The sequence below is a fragment of the Phascolarctos cinereus genome, unplaced genomic scaffold (assembly GCF_003287225.1).
Source record: "Phascolarctos cinereus isolate Bilbo 61053 unplaced genomic scaffold, phaCin_HiC Scaffold_3;HRSCAF=262, whole genome shotgun sequence".
NCBI lineage: Eukaryota > Metazoa > Chordata > Mammalia > Diprotodontia > Phascolarctidae > Phascolarctos > Phascolarctos cinereus.
In genome coordinates this window covers 248412169-248435310 of record NW_027555736.1, presented here as the reverse complement: position 1 = coordinate 248435310, position 23142 = coordinate 248412169, and the positions used below count along the sequence as shown (strand labels likewise).

Sequence of the window (23142 nt, the reverse complement as noted above, 5' to 3'; positions counted from 1 at the left end):
GATGACAAAACAAGAAAATGATAAATGTTGGAGAAGATGTGGGAAAATTGGAACACTAATGCATTGTTATTGGAGTTGTGAAATGATCCAACCATTTTGGAGAGCAATTTGGAACTATGCCTAAAGGGCTATAAAAATGTGCATACCCTTTGACCCAGCAATAGCACTTCTAGGGCTGTATCCCAAAAGAGATCAAACAAATGGGAAAAGGACCCACGTGTACAAAAATATTCATAGCAGCTCTTTTTGTGGTGGCAAAGAAATGAAAATCGAGAGGATGCCCATCAATTGGGGAATGGCTGAACAAGTTGTGGTATATGAATGTAATGGAATACTATTGTGCTATAAGAAATGATGAACAGGCTGACTTCAGAAAAACCTGGAAAGACTTGTATGGTCTGATGTCGAGTGAAATGAGCAGAACCAAGAGAACGTTGTGCACAATAACAGCCATGTTGTACGATGACTAATATCGATAAACTTAACCCTTCCCAGCAATACAAGGATCTAAGACATCTCCAAAGGCCTTGTGATGGAAAATGCTATCTGCATCCAAGGAAAAAACTATGGAGTTGGAATGCAGACTGAAGCATACTATTTGCTATTTTTTTTCTTCTGTTGAGTTTTGTTTCCTCTTTCTGATGGTTCCTCCTATTTGGTTCTAATTTTTCCTTACCACATCACTAAAATGTGAAAATATATTTAATAGGAATGTATATGTATAGCCTATATGAGATTGCACACTGTCTTGGGGAGGGTGGTGGGAAGAAAGGGGGGGAAAAATTTTAAACTAAAAAGCATATGGAAGTGATTGTTGATAAATCAAAATAAATTAATTTAAAAAAATAGAAAAAAAGAATGAATTGGTTGATAAGCTTATCACTATACTAAAGACAGTAGTAAAACAAAAAAAAACCCTTTTACATTTACATTTCTAAAAATTTTATGCTTTTATGATTTTTTTACTTGCCCGCTATAAAACAGTTAACAGAAAAATAATTTGGCTTATTTAATGTCTTATGAAATTCTCATGAATAATTCAAGAATAATGAATCTTCAAAGAATAACCTGCTTATACACAGTAAATTGAATAGTGAAGGAAATTGGCATGAACCAAGGCTTCTTTTTGCTACTACTGAAGTAGATGCTCAAATGTATTTAGATGGAAATTGTAAAACTGGAGAATCCCGCTTTGCTAATAAATTTTTTTTTATCAAAAACTTTCAGAATCAACATCAGAACAAGTACTATCTGGATAACAGCCACGTTGTTAGCCTATTAAAAAGTCATCTTATCTCTCAATATTAGTGTCTCCAGTGTCACGTTAATCATTATTATAAACTGGTAAGGCAGAATTTTTAAAAAATGTAACATGAAAGGAAGTCAAAATGTGAAAAGCCATTCAGAGAAAGAACTATGGAGTCTGAATGTGGATTGAAGCGCACTATTTTCACTTTCTTTGTTGTTTTTTGTTCTCTTCCTCAAGGTTTTCCCCTCTTATTCTGATTCTTCTTTCACAATATAACTAATGTGGAAATATGTTCAACATGATTGTACACATATCATCTGTATCAGATTGCTTGATGTCTTAGGAAGGGTGGAAGGCAGAAAAATTTGGAACTCAAAATCTTACAAAAATAAATGATGAAAACTATCTTTACATGTTATGGGGAAAAAAATATTACTATCAAGTTTAAAAAAAAAAGGTATCAGTTAAAATTGTACCTTGAAGCAACATCACAGCAACTGGATGAAAAAGAAAAGTAGGGGCAGCTAGGTGGTGCAGTGGATAGAGTACAGGCCCTGGAGTCAGGAGGACCTGAGTTCAATTCCAGCCTCAGACCAAACACTTGACTCTTACTAGCTGTGTGACCGTGGGCAAGTCACTTAACCCCAACTGCCTAAAATTAAAAAAAAAAAAGGGGGGGGAAGGATCAAGGATTTTACTTTTATTCCTTCATAGTGGGAATTATATTTGTACAGTCTATTTTTGCACATGCCACTCTCTTCTTAATCCCTTCAACATGAGTACTTCAATAGTGGGATTAAAATTTAATAAAACATACACAAACAAGAATTTCAAGCAGTTTATTTGTAAAGCAACTTAAGTTTCCAGGGCTCAAACAGTTGCAGACCAGAATATTCCAGGACCTGAACTATCTGAAGAAGCAGCTTAGAATAGTGAACAGAGCGCTGGTTATGCAGCCACAGAGGTCATCTAGTCTCAGCATTTACTACATGTATTTTGTATTATATTTAATATTTAACATAATATATAAAATATAATATGTAACAACCACTATAATATAATTTAGTATAATTTTATTATATTTAATTGTATTTCATTTTCCATGCATGCATTGTTAAAATCTCCTACAAAATATAACCTCTCTGAGGGTAGAAACTGTTTGTTTTTGTATCTCCACACATAATATTCCTTAATAAAGAACTGAATTGTGGCAGCTAGGTGGCGCAGTAGATACAGCACCAGCCCCAAGGTCAGGAGGACCTGAGTTCAAATCTGACCTCAGACCAAACACTTGACACTTACTAGCTGTATGACCCTGGGCAAATCACTTAACCCCAATTGCTCAATTAAAAAAAAAACTGAATTGTAAAACTGTTGAGGGCTGGCACTGTGACCTTTTTGTTATCACCCCATAGTGCCTGCCTTATTATTGCATATGTTAGATATGGTTAATAAATTAACTAATTACAAAAATATCTATTCAATAGTATATGTTTTAAGGTACAGAAAATTAGAACTCAAAGTCAGAGCCCGTAACTTTTTACATATAGAAAAAAAGCAGACAGATTAAATGATTTGCCCAAGGCCACAAAGTGACCACGGAGTGGAAGGCGGGAGGATCTCAACCCAAGTCTTTTCTAATTCTCTAAATCCTGTGTTCTCTCCACTGTAATCACATTATTTCCTGTGCCTTAGAAACACAGGTATAACATGATGCCTAATGTCTTGAGATGATTTAAAAATATTATTTCAACATACTATCAGAAAATTAAGTAGGGCAAGACTGCAGTAGGACACCTTTGAGAACAAAAACAGAGAAATGATACTCTCTTCTTTTGAGGTTTTTTCTCTCCTGGTTTAACTGATTGCTCCTTCTCTGTGTCCTTTGCTGGATCCTCATTGAGATGATGTTCTTCAAGGTTCTTTCCTGGCCCCTTTTCTCTTCTCCAGAGATACTACTTATCTTGATCTTATCAGCTCCCAGGTATTAAATTACCATCTTTAAGCTCATGATTTCCAAAATCTACCTATTTGCAAATTGTGCCCCAATCTCTTGCTGATCTACTTATCTACCATCTCCAACTGCCTTTCAAACATCTCAAACTGGATGTCCAGTAGATACCTTAAACTCAGTATTCCCAAAGTGGAACTCATCATCTTTCCCCCAAAACTAAGCCCTGTTCCCACCATCTCTTATTTGTAGAGGGCAACACTATCCTCCCACTCCCTGAGGCTCACAAACTTAGCAGTCATCTGGACTCCCACAGCCCTGCCCACAACAACCCAAAATCTTGTCAAGGCCTGCCAATTTTACCTTCACAACATCTTTCGAATATGCCCCTTTCTCTCTAACAGTGCCACTACTGCAGGCCCTCATCAACTTGTGCCTGGACTATTGCAAAATCCTGCTCTTAGGATGCCTGCCTCAAGTCCCTCCCCAATCCAATTCAGCCTTTAAATGACTTCTTAAAGGGCAGGTCCAACCATATCATACTCCTAACTCAATATATTTACTCCAGTGGCAACCTGAAGGATCAAACACAAAATGCTGTTTGGCATTCAGAGCTCTTCATAATCTAGCCACCTCCTACCTTTCCACTCTTCTTACACAGCTCCACCAACAGTGGATGCTCATTTTCCACAGCCTTTCCAACATCTGTCATTCTTCTTTTTTGTCATTTTTGCCAATAAGGTAAGTATGAAGTAGAACCTCAGTTACTTAACTTTCCATTTCTCCCCTCCCAATTCTCCTGAACTATGTCCCAAAGAGATCAAAGAAAGAAGAAAATGAGGCAAATGTAAAAAAGATGTTTGCAGAAGCTCTTTGTGGCAAAGAACTTGAAATTCAGGATGTATCCATGAAAGAATACCTTTTAAAAATTATAGAAATGAACATAATTGAAAGGAATAATTTCAAAGAAACCTACAAAGATGTATGAACTGATTCAGTAAAGTGAGTAGAAGCTAGAGGGCAATTTATATAATACTATTATAAACAAAATTTACTTTGAATAACACTGATCAATACAATAACCAACCATGATTCTGAAAGGGAGATGATAAAGCCTAATGCAGACAAAGAAGTGATAGAATCAAGATAAAGAAGAGACAGAAATTTTTTTATGTGACTAATGTGGAAATTTGTTCTGTTTAAATGTGAATGATTAAAACTTAGTTTTAAGTATGCAATTTTGTAACAGGGTTTGATTTATCTTTTTATTTTCCCAATGGGGGAAGAGACTACCAAAGAAGTAAGAGTCAAAAAACATAAATGTCTGTTAATTGAGGGTAAAAATGAAAATATAACTTGCATTAAAAGGGAAAGTACTGAGTACACTACAGCCTTGCATGTAGAGTTGTTACTTTGGCAAAATGAATTGTCAATTTTTTTGGCTGTTTACATAGAGATAGCTGGAAGTAACCCTATACTTGTTTCCTTCCTGGAATAGTTACACAATAACAACATACCTTTGGATTTTTGCCCTCTTTGGCCAATAATGCACGAAGCCTTTCTTGTGAAGGGGGTGCAATGAAGATAATATATGGCTTCAAGTCTGAATTCCGGAGGCTCTTCAGTGACTACAACAGGAAAAAAAAAACAGCGTGTATACAGATATGCACACACACATACATTTATGTATTTAAATATATACATAACAAAACTTTTTTTCGCCATTCTTTACTCTTTTCCCAATTGTATCCTTCAAATACAGCTCTCAAACAGATTTTTTTGTGAACAGCTTTGAAGTAGAGGTTTTTTCATTGTACTAAAAATCCCTAATATTCAATGTCCAAAATGGGGGGGAAGGGAAGGGGGAAGGGTGAGTGGGAGGAAAATACCCACTCACTAGATAAGGTACTATTCTATTGAAATACTGAAATGAAATCAATGATATGAGATAATGCCTCACAAAAATCTGGGCAAGATGCTAACATCTTTGTAATTACAACATACACAATTTAACTAAACCATCATTAAAACCCATTTTTGCTAGATTCTGTACATAAAAATTGTTTTACTAGTCTTCATGTACTCGACATAGTAAAATACCTAAAGGAAAACTGAAAACTAAATGCTAAAAAGGCAGAGGAAACTCTAGAAAATCAACTCTGATAGAAAGCACAGTGTATTCTTAATTAAAAGATTTAGATCTTAATTCTGGCTTTGTCATTAATTATGTAAAATTAACCTAAATGTGTCGATTTTTTCACTATGAAAATGAGGACATCATGTGGCCTTTTTTTTACCTCAAAAGGTTATTATAAAGATAACTGAGACACAATGAGGCATTCTGAGTTCTTTCAAGGCTTCTGGGTCCAAAGAGTAGTATAAAATGCCTAAGTTAAGTCTAAGGCAAAATGTTTAAGCAGAGATACAAAAATAACACTTGCCTTTGATTCAGTGAGCATATACAGTCAAGAGGCCAAACAAAGATTCCATAAATTTATACATGCATGTATATATATATACACACACACACACATATATATATATACACACACATACATACACAGATACATAAAGATATAAACACACACACACATATATACATATATATATAAATATATAAAACACACTCTTTTTATCAGCACTTCAGTGACAACCAAAAAAAAATTAAAAAAACGTGTACTCAAACTGGAAAATATGTAAACAAACTAGTATACGACTAGAATGGAACTTAAGTGCATAATAAGAAATGAATTCAGATAAACATGGAAGACTTGCATAAATCAATAGAGTGAATTAAAAACAATAAATAAATTCAATTACAAAAATATAAATAAAAACAACACTGAAAACCAATCAAACTCAGGTTAACTGCAATGATTAATCTTGGTCACAGAAAATAAATGAAGCAGCATACTTCTCCCTACTCAAGTGGAAATGTTGCTGTCAGACATTGTTATGGAATGGGGAGGGGTACAATTAAGAAGTTATTGGAAAGTGATCCTTATTTTTAAAAGGGGGATAAACAAAACTTTGAAAAGATTCCATCTTGAAAAGGGACTTTTATTAGTATTAAGTGCATAATGGTAAGAAGATACTAATATCTGGAAGTTTACTATTTTGGAATTAGCATCAGTAACACAGATGTAGGCATTAAGTTTTATTACACAAGCCAATGAGCAACTAACTGATTTACAAAGAGCAATAAAGAAGGGGTTATATGAAAGAAGGCCAATAGGTCTATTTAGCCAAGTCTCCCTTACAGGTATGATACAGTGGCAAAAAACACTAAACTTGGAGTCAGGATAGATTTGGGTTGGAATCCCATTTTTGATGCTTACTTTCTGTGTGACCATGAATTTCCTCATCTATAAAATGGATATAATAAACGAATACCTATTTGATAGGCTTGCTGTATAGAACAAATGAGCTGATTTATATTTTGTAAACCTTAAAATGTTACTATTGTGATTTTTTAAAAGTTCACCACCTGGAAAATGTCAGGCACAAAAAAAGATGATATAGCACAGTAGTAAAATGGAACATACTTGCTTTTCATGATGACATCAAATCCACCAGTATAGATACTTTTGACAGATACTAAAAATGGATAAGGTGGATCCAAAATTAACTAAGGAATGGCTCAAATTATACTACTTTGGAAACAAAGACCCATATATGGCTGTCAGTTGTCAAACATTAAGGTCTTGGGAAAAAATAAATGTCACATAATCGCAATGGAGAGGCGTATGGTGGTTATGAAAATCCTGTACTATATTACAAGAAAATCAGAGAATAGAATTAAGAATATTATCAGAGAAATGTAAATCTAAAAAAGATGATGAGGCAGAGACAGATATAGACATTCTGAGCACTCCAACTATACCTTTGTGATCTTTAAAAAAAAAATCAAGGGAGAGCTCCATAATGCTGATTGGCACCCTCACTCCTATCAAGTTATGGGAAAAGATGGACAAGAGTTACACGGAATGGTGCTGGATTGCAACAAATGTAGAGAACGTGAAAAGTGATGAGCTCACATATTTTCTTGATTTGAAGCCAGATTTACAGGGTTTACTGGATTAATCATGGCTTCTTAACCCAGGAATTAGAAAACTTTTTTCTTCAGTATTTACTGAGGGATACTGAATCACAGAACACAAATCAACATTTCAAAACCATATATAGAGGGTGGAGAGGGAGAAGAATGATGGGGAGAATGGGGAAAAATAAACAGTAAAAATAAGTTAATAGTGCTCAATTAAACACACTTTTTTAAAGAAGATAAATTTGTGAAGATGTTTTCATCCCTGGCTTAATCTAGTCAATAATCAAAAAGGCCTCTGATTCAGTCATAAATCATCCCTCCACTAATGTGGATAGCAGTCTTCCCAGACCTCAATAGGATGGTCTTCATGTGGTACAGTGTTTCTACCCCAATCACCAGGTCACCAGCCTTTGATAAGCTTTTATGTACTTATCTCAGATAAATCTCAGCAACAACCCATTGCTACTAGGCCCATATATTTTTTTTTTCAGCTGAGAATGACCAAGCTAGCCTTTGTGTTTCATGGGTATAAAGTTTTGAGAATCCAGGGTCTCCTCCACACCATTAAGAAACACCACAGGACCATAGAGCTTTGGACCTAGAAGAGACCTTCAAGGCTATCAAGTCTAACCCCTTCATTTTCCAGATGAGGAGACTGAGGTACAGAAAGTTTAAATGACTTGCCAAAGGGTCACACAGCTAAGGGTTTGAGGTGAGATGTGAACCTAGGTCTTTCTGGCTCCAAGTCTAGCCTCTTCTCCACAATACAAAGCTGCCTGGGAGCCGGACTTTACTGGAAGATTTGTGAAGAATTTTAAGGAGGTAGTATGATATAAATGGACAGTGTTGAAATCAAGATAACCTGGGCTCCTGTTTCATAGCAACTATTGACATGCCACTTAATTGCTCTGAATCTCACTTTTCTGATCTGCAAAAAAGGTAATAACAGCTATCACACTTACCTAAAGGTTGGTTGTAAGGCTTAAGGACCGTGTAGAATGTTTTGCAAACATTAAAGCTTGATATAACTATAATTTGTTAATACCTATAAACTTATACTTGTGACTTGGTTGGAGTTTTAAGGACAATCATTTTTGTAGGAATTTTGATGATGGGAAGGGTAGGGCAATGAAAGTATCTCTAAACACAACGCAAAGTTTTATTTTATTTATTATAAATTGTCGCAGTGGATGTGAATTGGGAAACACTAGGGAGACTATGGCCCTTCATTTCAGTTTCTGTCACCTTACTACCCTTTTCTGATTAATCAACAAGCATTTATTAAAAGACTGCTATGTACCAAGCACTGTGACAGGCACTAAGGAGGATACAAACACACACACACACACACACACACACACACACACACACACAACACACACACACAGAGTAAAAACAAATAAATATAGGTAGTTAGGGAGGGAAGGCACTAGCAGTTGCGGGAGGGTATGTGAGAAAAGGCTTCATGTATACAATGATGACTATTTGGGCTCCTAACCAGATGTTTTTTTCCTAGTAGACAATACTTCATGAACTTGAAGCAGAAAAAAAATTAACATGTCAGCACGTTTGGATAGCTGAAAGTTTAAAAATTCTAATTTTACCTGTGTACGAAGATTTAAAATGCATATCTTGCCTGAGTTGATTACTTGTCTCACAGAATCTATGCTGGTACCATACAAATTTTTCTCAAATTCACCATGTTCGATAAACTTTCCAGTAGCTACATCTGCCTCAAAAGCTTGTCGTGAAATGAAGTGGTAATCTCTGCCAGCTACTTCATTGTCTCGTCTACTCCGAGTTGTATCTAAGTAATAAAATCGATATTACTAATATTAATATTTTTTTAACATACACAGAAGTTTTTAAAAAAAGTCAATTTGTAAACCCAAGTCTTACCATATAAATTTTTAATACTTTTAGACTAATGAATAAGGCTAAACAGGTAACATAATTCTTATTTTCATTCTCTTAATATAAAATTCATTTTATACATAAAACTGAGTCACTTTATACTTCTAATAATATCTCCCTCCAAAACAGTCATTTTCCTTCTGTAAGGTCCATTTCCCTGAGTTTATCTACTGTATAATTTGCCCTGGATGCTTATATGGACAGCAATCATATTGTAACCTATGCTTTGAACAGTACCTATTGACCCAATCTTAAGGACAAAAAAAGCAGCTTTTTAACATGGAACATAACAGTTATCAACACTTTTTAAAGATTTAAAATGGGAAATGCAGCTTATACATTAAGGAGGAAATTTAGGGACACAGAAAATGGAAATTTAGTTACTAGAATACAAGTAGCACTGTGCTTAGGAAAAAGCACATTCCATTCACTCTTGGAGCAACATTTTCCAAGTAACTTGGGTTATAGTTAAGGCTACCCCTGAAACAACTTTAAAAAGAGATTAAGTATAAGTATTTCCATTCTTGGTGAAAGCACTAAAGAGATCATGGGGCAAAATTATAAAACAAAGGAAAATGTGAAACTTACGGGGAACTGCAGCTGCAAACCTATCTGCTTCATTATTCATAAGCCTCTGACGAAGTTCATTCTGGCCACAGTTCTGTGGGCCAATTAAGATGATAGGCCTTTTCCTATTTGCCGGCTGGTGATAGAGTGACATTTCCTCATAAGTTAGTATCTCCTCATTGTCATAATCTTTGGAAAAATAAAGATAATACATATCACATCTATAAATATGCAAAAACTCCAAAAAAAGCACACTTTCTTATTATATTATTACTGTCAATAAATTCTCTGTGTGTGTGTATGTATAAACCTTACGATATGGCTTATCTTCCACAAGTTCAAAGAATTTAGAACTGAGAGGAACTTTTAAGATCATCTATTACAACCCCTTCACATTGTAAAGATGCAGAAACTGAGGCCCAATAGTCTGCCCAGGGTAACACAGGCAGCCAAGAGTGGAACTGAGTTTAAAATCAACTGACTCTAAATCCTCTATGTTGCCACTATACTGTGGTTGCCTCCATTAAAGAAGTTTAAAGAACTTTCATCTATATTGTATCATAAGGATTATAGAAAACAAGGAGAAATACATCAGTCCCACTGGTATTGTATAGCACTATTCTGATTTTTCTATGAACTTTTCCAATTTCCTCTGCTTCTTTCATTCTCAAGAGGCTCCAAAGATATGCATCTAAATATGTACTATCTTTTATGTAACCACATACATAGATCCTCATGCACTATCTTTGGGGTCAGAGGACCTTGATGTCAAATCCCACCTCTGCCGCTTACAGTAAGTCACTTAACTTCCACAGTCTTTAACTTCCTCATCTGTAAAATGAGGGGGTTGGACTAAAGAGTGTCTAAAGGCCCTTCCATCTCTAAACACATGATCCACAATCCATGACTGATGGAGTTAACATTTAGGGGGTTAGGGGCAGCAGAGGGGCAAAAGGCCCAAACATAATCATGTTTGACATTTAAGGAGCACTTAGTTTTGCCAAGTGTTTTGCATACATCTAAAGAGAACCTTATGAGGTACAAAACTACCAAGTATCGAAGGTGAAATATGAACCAAAGTATTCCTGATTACAAATCGATATCTCTATCCACTATAACAGGCCACATAATCTTTTTATTCATACAGGACAGACTAAGAAGAATTAAATAAAAGAAGAAATCAGTCAGTATGGATGGAGAACAAGGAGAATCATTAATGAAAGGATTTCCTTCTAACGAAAACTGAGACTAGGAAGAAAGTCCTTTTTTTTTTTGCTGGCAAAGAGAGGATGAGCTTACATTAGACCAAGAAAAGGAGATGCAGATTTCTTGGGGAGCTAGACAAAAGTAATCTTAGAATGAAGAACAGCATAGACAACTCGAGTATTAGATGTAGGTAACCATGCTGAAGAGGAAAAAAAACCCGTCTCCTAAAAGCTGGCTACAGCTTATAACTCTCCTTATAACTTTGTAAATGGATCATAGCTGCATTATCCCTACTAACAGTTTTCCACTAGAGTCTAGATTGGTGATGTCAAACAAATAGAAATGGACCCCACATACTGAATTAGAAAACCACACAAATTAACACTGTTTAGCACCCCTGATGTACATGATCATTAAGGTTCCTTCCAGTTCTTAGCTTCTAAGAATCTACTATGACTAATCAAAGAGTGCAATTGCTGATGACAACATAAGGAGACAAACTGAGTAGATGGGTAGAACTCCAAAGACTACTGCAAAGACTATGTTCCAAACTACAGGCCCAGGCTTCAGGAGAGAGCAGCAAAGGCAGAGCCAATGAGTAGCTTCTTGTTGTTGCTGTTCAACCTATCAACAAAAACTCAAAAATCATCAAAAGTACTTTCTTAGAAAAACAGCAAAAGTGGTCTGCCCACATGTCCCACCTACAAAATAGTAAGCCTAACAATGCCTTCCCTTCTAAAGAAAGTGTCTTAGCCACAGTCTGTCAATTAGAGTTGGATTTTTAGATTTATAAGGAGATCTTCATCTATGTTATAAGATAATCAAATCTTATCAGATTCAATTTTGCATATCAACTATCTATATTGTTGTCCTTCAAACTTATCAGATATTTCTAATAAAATGTTTCAGTTTCTTATGACAACATGCCATTGCTGCTGTTACTGTTATTCTTTTTTTATTTTTTAATTTTTATTTTTAGGCAATCGGGGTTAAGTGACTTGCTCAGGGTCACACAGCTAGTAAGTGTCCGGTGTTTGGTCTGAGGCCGCATTTGAACTCAGGTCCTCCTGACTTCAGGGCTGGTGCTCTATCCACTGCACCACCTAGCTGCCCTGTTGTTACTGTTATTAAAGCTACAGATTGCTTTGTTTCTGCAATTAACTCTGGACCTGAGACTTAATCGGTATAAAGGCACTCATAGAGAAAACTTCTAGTAATGTAAATTAGCAACTGTTCTACAAATTTGGAATCTTAGTTGTCTGAGGCACCAACATATATAAGGGATTTAAATGAAGGAATCTGTAGCTCACAGGCTAGCTCTCTACTATGTCGCACTAGCCTGTTATTTTAATATTTATCGTAGAAAGAATCCCAGGCCCCTTTCAGACAAGAAATCTCAAGCTACAGTACAGCGTAAAGACTTACCATCATTTTTATTAGCATTATACAAAACTTTTTTTCTTTTCTTCTTGTTCTTCTTAGCACACCACAGTTTTCCTGTTAAAGAACAAAGAATATCACAAACAGGAAAAGGCTATTGATTCCAACTTAAGAGTTCAATTGAGACGATTTTAATTTCAAGTTTTTATATTTACTGCATTGTTTTATTCTACAGAAAAACAATTTCCAGAAGTTTTAAGTGTTCTTTTATACTTGACTTTACACATCCCAAAGACTGATAATTTAATATTCAAATATGGTGAGAATGAATTATCTTCTCTAATAAAGGTTTTAACAGTATCCTGCAGCTTCCGAAAAGACAGCTTAGAGTTTTATCTCCTATATTTTTGTTCTTATGTTGATAACACACTGCTAATCCTTTTCTTTTCATGAGATAACTTTTCTTGAAAATATTGACAATACAAATGCAAATACAGCCACATATTAAGAAATATCACTTCATGGAACTTAACCATAGAATCCTCTCTTCCACAGATGTCAAATTTAAGTACTCTACCTGATTTTTCTGGTTCCTTATCTTCTTCTATGGTTTGTTTCATGGCCTCTCTTTGTTGCTGAAAGCTTTTCCCTTAATTCCAAAAAGGGGGGAGAGAATAAAACAAAATAGTTACAATGAAATAATGGAGAGTCAAATAACTTTTTCAAACTACATCCTATTTAAAGAAAAAACCCTCTGCTATCATAAGTATCAATTATTTTATCTTTTCTATTCTATCTCAGTTTGAAGTATATACATTTCATGCTTTATTTTTAACTGAGTGATAGGTAATAATGTTGAAATACATGTTTCATATTGGCAATTATTCCAGTGGAAAAATAGCTTTCCAATATGAAAAGAGTTTAACTTTTTTGATTGTGTCAGAAAAAACCAAACTACAATTCCTAATTTCTCTCAAGTTAAATATATAAATTCCTGAGTTTGAATTTTCAAAATGGTATGTGGGCATTTATCTGAATGAATATTATTCAACTCCTACATGCCATTTTAAAAAATATACACATGCACATATATACATTAAATTTATGTCCTATGCAGGATTTGAATGAAGGCTGAACCAATAACCGTTATTCAAAGTATCTGACCCATTACTGAAAGTTAAATTTACATTATTAGAATATTCAAAAAAACTTATTATTGAAATAATTTACCCACTTCCATTTTTCTCCTTTCAGCCATTTACACAGCTAATCAACTCAGTAACTTTTGAATTCTTGTTTAATATAGTAAAACAACCAAAACATATGCCACCTGAGTTCTGAGTCACTTATATTTGTCATATTTCATAAGAATGCAAGGACAAATAAAACTGTAATAATATCAGTTAGGTCTTATTATAAAATCCAAGGTGGAATACTAGAGCGTAATTAAATCTTATTAAAATAAGACTACAAGCTGCTTTCTTGAAGAAAGTAAGGAATAACAAATTATACAATTTGAAAAGGTAAAAAACAGAAGAAACCATAACCACAGTTTGGCACAATTGAGTTATTCTTAATCAAGGGAAAACACACACACAATTAGATTTGTAATCAATTTTTACCATCAGGATTTTACTGTATTTTTGAAAGTTGCAAGTTTTTTCTAACATTGATTTTTAAGGTAGAATGGGCATATATGCTAGTATAAAACATGAAAAGCAATGTGCTATTAAATAAAGGAATGTACAGAAGAACCTTTCAATATTTTGTCTATCTCCATGATAACTGCCCTAAGCAAATAGAAAGCTTCTGAGTTTTAACAGATAAACAACTGAAACTAAAGTAACTTAAAAGCTAATGAAAGGTTAAGTCTTGATGGAAAAACGCTTTGAGATGACAAAATCAATTTATTAATCAACTCAAATTGCTCTATTAATCAAATCTAATCTATTAATTAACAGCTTTCCCTTGGCTAGAGAGACCCTAAGGCAGGCTATTTTAATAGTCCAGAAAAGACACAACATTCCTCTTGAAGGCTTGAAGAATAGGGAAGACTGTGAGAGGAGAGGAGAGAAGGACAAATATGAGAAATGTTACAGATCAACATCGCTAGAATTAGCATCTGATACACATATAGTGAGGAAGAGTAGAACAAAGGAAAACATGTAGGCTGCAAAAAAGACTCGAAGGACAGTGGGATTCTTCTGACCATAAAAGAGGTTTGGAAGAAGGGTGATTTTGGAGATCATGAATACTGTTTTAGATATCTTGTGTTTTAGGTTTCCACAGGATATGCAGTTCAAAATGTCTCACAGAGAGAAGGTGCTGCAGGACTGGAGCAAGATCATCTGCAGAGAGATATTAACTGAATCCATGGGAAACGATGAGGTCACTGAGAGCAGATGGAGAGAAAAGGGCCCAGAATAGAGCCTTGAGGAACACTGATAGTTGGGGACTTGATATAAAGTATCCAGGAAGATAGGCTGGTCAATACTGCTAAATGCTAAAGAGAGATCAAGAAGGAAAACAACAGAGAACAGGCCATTAGATTTGCAAATTATGGGCACACTCATAACTTTGAAGTAAGCAGTTTCAGTTGAACGTTAAGATCAGAAACCAAGACTGAACAAGTGAATGAGAGAGGAGAGAAAATGGTGGCAAAGAAAGTAGACAGCTTTTTCCTAGGAGTCTGGTTGGGAATATAGGGTAAAGAGAGGTCAGTAGCTTTCAGGGACAGCAGCATCTTTTGAGGGTTTTTTCAGGACAGGGATGACTTACATGTCTCTAGAGACAGGTTATAGGAATGCAGCCACTAGCAAAAGAAAGATTTAAGATTAGGGAGAGAAAAGGGAAGATAGTGGGAGCAATTTCCTACAGAAAATTAGAGGATACAGGATGGATCAAGAGTCTATGCAGAAAGAGTTTTTGAGCGTCTTTGGCCTTAAATGTCACATGTTTATCAGAAATTGAAATAAAGGAGAAGAAAAAAAAGAAATAAAAGAGAAGTAAGTAGAGGACAATGTCAGGGGATTGTAGATGAGGAAAAGGAGGGAAGAGGGAACTCATGTAAAGACTGAGATAAGGTCCTCAGCTGAAAAGATGGGGGAATAGTACTATGGAAAGTTTAAGTGGAAGACAGAAGGTTTGGAACAGAAATGGTAGTGACTAGGAGAGAATAAACTAGGGAGGAATAAAAATACCTTGGGACAGGGCAGGTACAGAGGTACAGTTGAGATCTGGTAACATAAGTTTGTAGTGTACCCATTCAGCACAGTTGTGTGCCCTCTATCACTTCCATCCAGAAGCATGTGAGTAGGAAGGGAAGAAGCAGACAGAAGGAAAAGTCCAGGTTAGTGTTTTGGCTAGGTATAAACAATATTAAAAGGGATTCAAGAAGAGAGGCTAATATACAGTTGAAGAGATTGAAACTGGGAAGGAAAGAGGGTATAACCAGAAAAGGAGTAATTGCCTGGGATTGAATGAAATGACAAGAGACTAAGATCTAACAAAAATATTTCAGAGTTCTTGACCTTGGAAGGGAAATATCTGTGAACGATGGCAAAATCAAGGATAGGACCATTCCTGCAAATGTAGTTTGTTGTTGAAGAGGACCCATAACATCAGGAAGGTGATGCCACGACTTACAAGTGAGTTGGATTTAAGTGAGGGAGAACTGTGCAAAATCACCAGCCTCACTTTCTCCTCCAGAGCCATCTGAGCTCAGTGGCAAGATATAGATCAAGACAACCTGGAAGGACAAATACTGAAGCTGAAATGCTTTGTCCACATAATGAAAAGACAAGACTCAAAGGAAAAGGTCCTGATGGTAGGAAAGACAGAAGGCAAAGAAGAAGTGGATGGCAGAGGATGAAATGGAAGCAACAAACATGAGCCTGGACAGACTGAGGAAGACAGTGAAGGGCAGAAGGGCCTGATGTGCTACAGTCTAATTTTTATATACTTTTCCAGATTGCTCCCTTGCTCTAGCATGAGGTCGCCTGACCATTCATATCAATAAAATTTATTATATGCTAATTATATATGTTATTGTGAGATAAGAGGATTAGCAAGACATACTTCCTGCTCTCAAAGAATTTGGTAGGGGATATATGATATACACAACAAACTACAATGCAAAACAGGACATGTTAACTGCAAAGAGAAATACAAATTACTGTTAAGAGTTTGGAGAATGAGAGATTTTAAAACGTTTTGTCTGTATATCCATTCTTGAATCTTGTCTTTGCACACTTGAGATCACAGCAGAACTAGGCAGGATGCAACTAAAAAATGCTGAGGAAAAATCTGGAGAAAAGCCTCAGAGGGTGAAACTTATAGAAGCAATGTTGGTTAGAGAAGAAATAAATCTACCATCTCAAATACTATAACATTTTAATAATTTGTCTTCTTTCTCTTGCTCCTAATGCCTGGGGCTCTATGCCAACTCCTATTTTTCCTCAAGACCAGAAATAAAGAAATTTAGTCAACACACTTTATTCTCTAATTTTCTTATGGATTAAAAAAACACTACATCAAATGATGAGGTATTCTCAAATTCCATTCTTATAGAGTTATTAAGATGCTCTAGTCTGAGAAGCCAAAATCTCCACTTAAAATGGATATTCTCATGTCAAAGATGAAAATTCTATCATATTGGCCTATTTTTTTTTTTGTAAAAATGCCTTAGCTAAATTAATTAAAAATACTTCTTACTCTATTTTTAAAAATTACCTGACACAGGTTTGATCCATGCTCAGTGACGCATTTAAATAAAAAGGACATTCTACTTTGCAGGAATCATACAATGATTAAAGATTCTTTGATGGCATAATGATAAAGCTAAATAGAATAGAATATCACTCATAATTATGCCTCCTGAATAAAATGACTAAAATTATCACATTTTTCTGACATGCTCAAGAATAACATGCCACGTAAATGGGCATAGAAACATGCCTGCTTTTATAATATAGCAGTAGTATCAAGAGAGTAAACTAGAAATTTTAAGAATTCACTACATCTTACCTGGAACGAGTCCTGCCAGAGGCTGATTATCTTCGTCTCCTTCCCGGTAGGCCTGCCACCAGTTAGGATCTTCTTGACTGATGATATGAAGTATATCCCCTTTTTGAAAAGACAGGCCTAATTCTCGGCAAGGAACATAAGGGTCATCAGAAGGATCATAGTCAAAATGAGCTTTAACATGGATCTAGAAGAAAAAAAAAGGCAAAAACAATGGAACAGAAACTCTGGTTGTATACCAGTCATCTCTTGCTCTCACCATATGGCCAGACAATCTTCTCTAGTTCCTCACTCATTCTATGTTGTCCTCTACTCACAAATAACCTACAGTGAATGCTCACCTTTGGTTCTTCGATGAAAGTGTTATTCAAAGCCTTACTGCTATAAACACTGGTAAAGTGCCTGGATTGAAAAGATGGACCTCTGATGTTACAGGAAACTTGGGGTCAGTTCTGCAATTTCCTTAGAGCAATGCAGCCTTCTCTTCTCCTTTGATTTCCCAGTCATCTTTTTAGGAATTCATAAGATCTGAGATTTCCCCGCCAATAGTTCTGGTTTTTTCCCCTTTATTTCAGATAACTTACAAATTTAGTCTCTCAAGGCCTTAAAAAAATTCTATCACTTACAGCACTTATCTCCTCTATAAGTACTTGATTTAATCTAGCTACTTTTTTCATGTTTGTTCTCTGTAGTGACATTTCTACTTCTGTAAGCATTTTGGTAGTTTGATGGGGAAAAATGTGACATAATTTCAGCAAATCTTTTCTGTTTTTCATGTTTGTAATCTTCTTTCCTTTTTCTTTTTTAATCCTTGAATGGCCATGACATGACTTGCTTAGTTAGATATCTTGCCAGGTTTTCTTTAGATCAGTTTTAAACCTCTACTCTTTTCCTCTGCTTTATGAAATTATATCAAACTTTTAATCATTCATCACCCTTCTTTATAAAATTTTACAAATAAGTTTATCTTCTAACCTGATATTCACTCTGGAAGTCAGCTGTCTTCATTGTCAAATAAACCAAATGCCTGCTGACTAATGCACTTCTCTAGGTCATTTTGATATCCCTGATGTAGCAATTAATTTACACTGGCCTAACTTCTAGAAGAAATTGGTGCAGTTCCTGTCACACATTTACCATTTTGTTCAATTGTTTTAATTCGGGGTTAAATTTTCTTGTGTGCCATATTTTTCTCACTAATCCTTTCTAATTGTTTATGATACATTAAATGTGAATGCATAACTTGCAATCATTTTCATGGTCTTACTGAAAATACTTCTTATAGTATTGTAATGTACTAAATGTGCATTACTAGTATTGTAATATACTAGATGACCAAATATGTCTGAGAAAATAATTTTTCTTGTAACTTTTGAGGTTATGATAAAACCCATTCTGCCAATTCCTTTTTTCATTTCTCTATAAGAAGCTGCTTCCTATCAACCTTTCACAGAAGTTCCAAAATAATTTCACTAAGACAGGGACCTGAATATCACTCTCTGGCTTAAATTCCTTCAGTTGCTCCCTAATACTTCTAGCATAAAATAAACTCCTTAGTTGAATAAAGTCTATTACAATCAGGAACCAATCTACCATTCAGACTATTTTCACATTATTTCCTTCTAACAACATTTTAAATAATATTTCACATTATATTCAAGTCAAACTGATCCTTAAATTCAAAACAGCTAATCTGGGCTGAGGTGGACAGCCACGATGGTAAAAGAACTCAAAAACTTTGGAGATAAGGAATGTTTAAATTGAAGAGAAGGCTTGGGACAGGCAACAGAGCTGTCTTCATATATATGAAATTATGTCACATGGAAGAAGAATTAAGGCTCCAAAGAGCAAATGGGGGAAAATTACAGGGAAACTATGTCCCTTAACAAGCTGCCTCATAAAGTAGTGGATTCCTCAACACAGGTGATGTTAAACAGAATGATGATACAGGGGAGATTCATGAATGAATACATAAATGTAAAAGCATACTCTTAATAAGTACAAGCCAATTGTTAAGTCCCTGGCTGACAGTATTTTGAAATTTTTTTAGTCATTTCCAGACTACAATGTTCACCCATATATAAGCAATATGTATCTTGAATCAAATATTCCCTGACCTCAAAGAGCTTATATATACAACATGTACAAATGAAATATAAAGTAACTACAATAACAATGGCTAATATATATAGTCCTTTAAGATTTGCAAAGCACTTTACATGTTAACTCAATTGATACTCACAATTGTATGTAACAGGTGCTATTATTAGTCTATTTTAAAGATGACAAAACTGAAGGACAGAGAGGTTAAGTGAGTTGCCCAGAGTCACAAACTACTTAGGGTCTGAGGTCTTCCCCAGGCCTACACTCTATCCATTGCACCACCTGCCTGCCACCAAGTATAAACAAGATTATTTCAAGAAGAATGTAAACCCTTACAACTTTAAATAATTTTAAAATTGTGGAAGTTGAGGGGCAGGTGAAGTAGAGTATAGAAGGCAGGAGAAATCAAGAAAGAAGAGGAGGTGGAATATGATGGCAGATTACCTGAAGGATAATTTCTTTCTAGTGAAATGAAAAGTAGAAAACTGTACCAGAAAGAAAGGAAAGGAAGGAAAGGAAGGAAGGGAGGGAGGAAGGAAGGAAGGAAGATAATTTTTCCTCTTCATTTCATGATATTAATACATTACAGTTTAAATAGGCTACTTGTTTGACATACGAAAGTGTACACCACAGTACACAGAAAGAAGAGAAGAGAAGAATGCTTGTTGAATTCTTGTGTTTCCCAGACCACAATTCTCCTTCTAAAAAAGTGGTGTCCCTTCAGGCTGACCTTTCCTATGCACCAGTCACCATGAAGTGTGATGAATATGTTTTACGCTCTCTAGGCTTCAGAAGGCAACACTAGTTAGTTTTCTTTCTTTTTGGGGGGTTGGGGTGGGGTGTGAGGCAATTGGGGTTAAGTGACTTGCCCAAGGTCACACAGCTAGTAAGTGTCAAGTGTCTGAGGCTGGATTTGAACTCAGGTCCTCATTCCATAGCCGGTGCTCTATCCACTACACCACCTAGCTGCCCCAAGTTTTCTTGTATGAGAGAGAGAGAGAGAGAGACAGAGAGAGAGAGACAGAGAGAAGAGAGAGAGAGAGAAGGCAAAAATCACAAGGTAAGTTTTCTAACAGCATGTTCCTACTTAAATCTCAAGATGTCAAATTAAAAAGAGGTTTTCTGGGAAATGTTCCACATTGGCACATTCTTTTCACAAAGTTTTAGCACAGTGTTTGGTCCACAGGAGGTGTGTACTAAATGCTTCCTGACTGACTTTGAGCCTACTGTTTTCTTGGTTACTTAAATTACAACATGACCTCCTTCTTTAGGGTTAGGATCCAAGTGAGCTAATAATACACTTCAACCAGCTGTGCTTGAGTGAAACATTAAAAGAGGAATTGTACTAACAAGGATTTTCATATTTTTTTTAAAAAGAGAGCTAGTGTTGGTTACTTTCTATGCTAAAATTACAACAAACTTTTAAGTGCTAGAAAAAGAAAAATACAGTTTGGATTTTTCTTTTTCTAAACCATTTCAATTCTACTTCAATGGTTTCCAGAACTAAACTGCTTAATAGGATTCTACACTTCTCCAGATGATTCTGGACCAGATACTTGTTTGGTCTTTGGATTAAACCAGTCTTATCTCCCCAACTCACAAAGGTCAGTGAGAGTCAAACATTCTATGAAAGACAAAAACAAGTTATTTTATCCACGAATAAGAGGCAGTCTCGATTCTGTTACAAGAGAAACTATCCCCCCCAATGTGATACACTTTGATCTTCACTGTAATTTTGTGAATGATATTGAGATGCAAAAACTATTTGGCTTTGAAAGCCCTTCATAACCTGGCCTCTTCCTACATTTCCAGTTTTCTTACACCTTACTTCATCTATGTACTCTGCAATTCAGTGAAACTGGGCTCTTTGCTGTTTGTCACACAAGACATTCCATTTTGCAACTACGGGAATTTTCAGTTCATGTTCCACGTGCCTGGAGTTCTCTGAATCCTCATCTCCACCTCCTAGATTCCTTCACAATGTCAGTTAAAGTCTCACCTCCTCCAAGAAACCTTTCTTAGTCCTCCTTAATGTTACAGCTAGTGCCTTCCCTCTGAGATTACATCCGATCTACCCATATATATCGTTTGTTCACTGCTTGCAGGTTATTCTCTCCCACTACAACATGAGGTCCTTTGAAAGTAGAGGTGCTTGAGGCGGCTAGGTGGTGCAGTTGTTAGAGCTCTGGCCTTGGACTCAGGAGGACCTGGGGTTCAAATCTGGCCTCAGACACTTGACACTTACCAGCTGTGTGACCCTGGGCAAGTCATTGCCCAGGCAACCCCGACTGCCTCACCAATAAGAAAAGAAAGAAAAAGAAAAGTAGGGGTGCTTTTATGCATTTGTATCCACAGCACTCAGCAAGTGCCTGGAACACAGAAAATTCCCATATGCTTGCTGAAGGAGCCAAGACAACTCCAAAGGACTCATGATGGAAAATGCTGTCCACATCCAGAAAAAGAATTATGGAGTCTGAATGCAGAACAAAGCAGACTATTTGCGCTCTCTGTCTCTCTGTTAGTTTTTGTTTCTTCTTTCTTATGGTTATCCCCTTTGGTTCTATTCTTCCTTACAATATGACTAATGTGAAAACAGGTTCAATATGAATGTATATGTAGAGCCTATATCAAACTGCAAGGCCGTTTTTGGGTGGAGGGAGGGGGAGGGATGGGGAGAAAATTTGGAACTCAAAATCTTATGGAAGTGAATGTTGAAAACTAAAAATAAATGAATATTTGTAAAAATGCCTGTTGAATTGAGATACTACAAAAAACACCAATTTTATCCATATCTAAGAGAGAAACTAATTTCCTTTTAGGAAATTTAATTCTATTTACTTATTCCCTAGAAAATTTTGGATTTTATATGATAATTACTGCAAATATAGCTAGATGGTACAGTGGATAAAACGATGGATACAGAATCAAAGACCTGGGCTCAAATCCATGTTTAGAAACTCACCTCAGTAAGTTATTTACATACTGCCTGCCTCAATTTCCTCATCTGAAAAATGGGGATAATAATAGCACCTACCTCTCAGGTCAGTTGTGAAGAGAAAAATGAGAGTTTCTGTAAAATGTGATGCAAAATTTCAAGTACTATATTAATGCTCACTATCATCATCATGTCTACAGACATCCTTACAAAAGAAGTCAATCATTTACCATAAAGAAGTAAATAAGAAAAGTGAAAAGCTATAACCCAGTCTATTCTTCTGCCTAACTCCTCAGCCAGTAGAATGGACCTTCAAGTCTGAATCTTGTACAAAGAAGAAAGATACTTGGGGGGGGGGGGAGTGAGGGTAACACATGGGCAGGCAGAGGCATAGGGCAATGTGAATCATGATCAAATAATTAAATGAAGATATTTCATTTTTATACATATCAAAATATTTTAAAAGAAATAAAAGTTTGCAGATATAAAGTCATGATGAAAAAGTTCTCAAAAAATATATAAGAACCATGGAATTGCCTGCACACAGAACAAAATTTGGCAGAAACCCAAAGAACAAAAAAAATTGTGCCTTGCTGAGTCTAACACCGCATGATTTAATCACAAAGCATAGGGACTATACTATATTTGTGATTTCACTGCCATTGGGAATTCCAGGCTGAGGAAACTCCTTTTCCTAATGCAGTATGAGTCAAAGGTGGGACCTGAACTCAAGTTTTCCTGGCTCCCAAGGCTATTCCAAAGAATACTTT

The 23142-nt window shown here is 35.6% G+C and overlaps 1 protein-coding gene across 2 annotated transcripts in view; it reads right to left on the bottom strand.

Annotated features, from left to right (window-relative positions):
• PALS1 (protein associated with LIN7 1, MAGUK p55 family member) overlaps positions 1-23142 on the bottom strand; it is a 115189-nt gene that overhangs the window by 14496 nt on the left and 77551 nt on the right. For both annotated transcript variants that reach the window (XM_021004732.2, XM_021004734.2), the window contains exons 8-13: positions 17338-17521; positions 12890-12961; positions 12358-12429; positions 9748-9915; positions 8850-9052; positions 4718-4828 (exon numbers count right to left, since the gene is read on the bottom strand). In XM_021004732.2, the coding sequence (XP_020860391.1) occupies positions 4718-4828; positions 8850-9052; positions 9748-9915; positions 12358-12429; positions 12890-12961; positions 17338-17521 (810 nt within the window). The remainder of the gene's footprint in view (positions 1-4717; positions 4829-8849; positions 9053-9747; positions 9916-12357; positions 12430-12889; positions 12962-17337; positions 17522-23142) is intronic.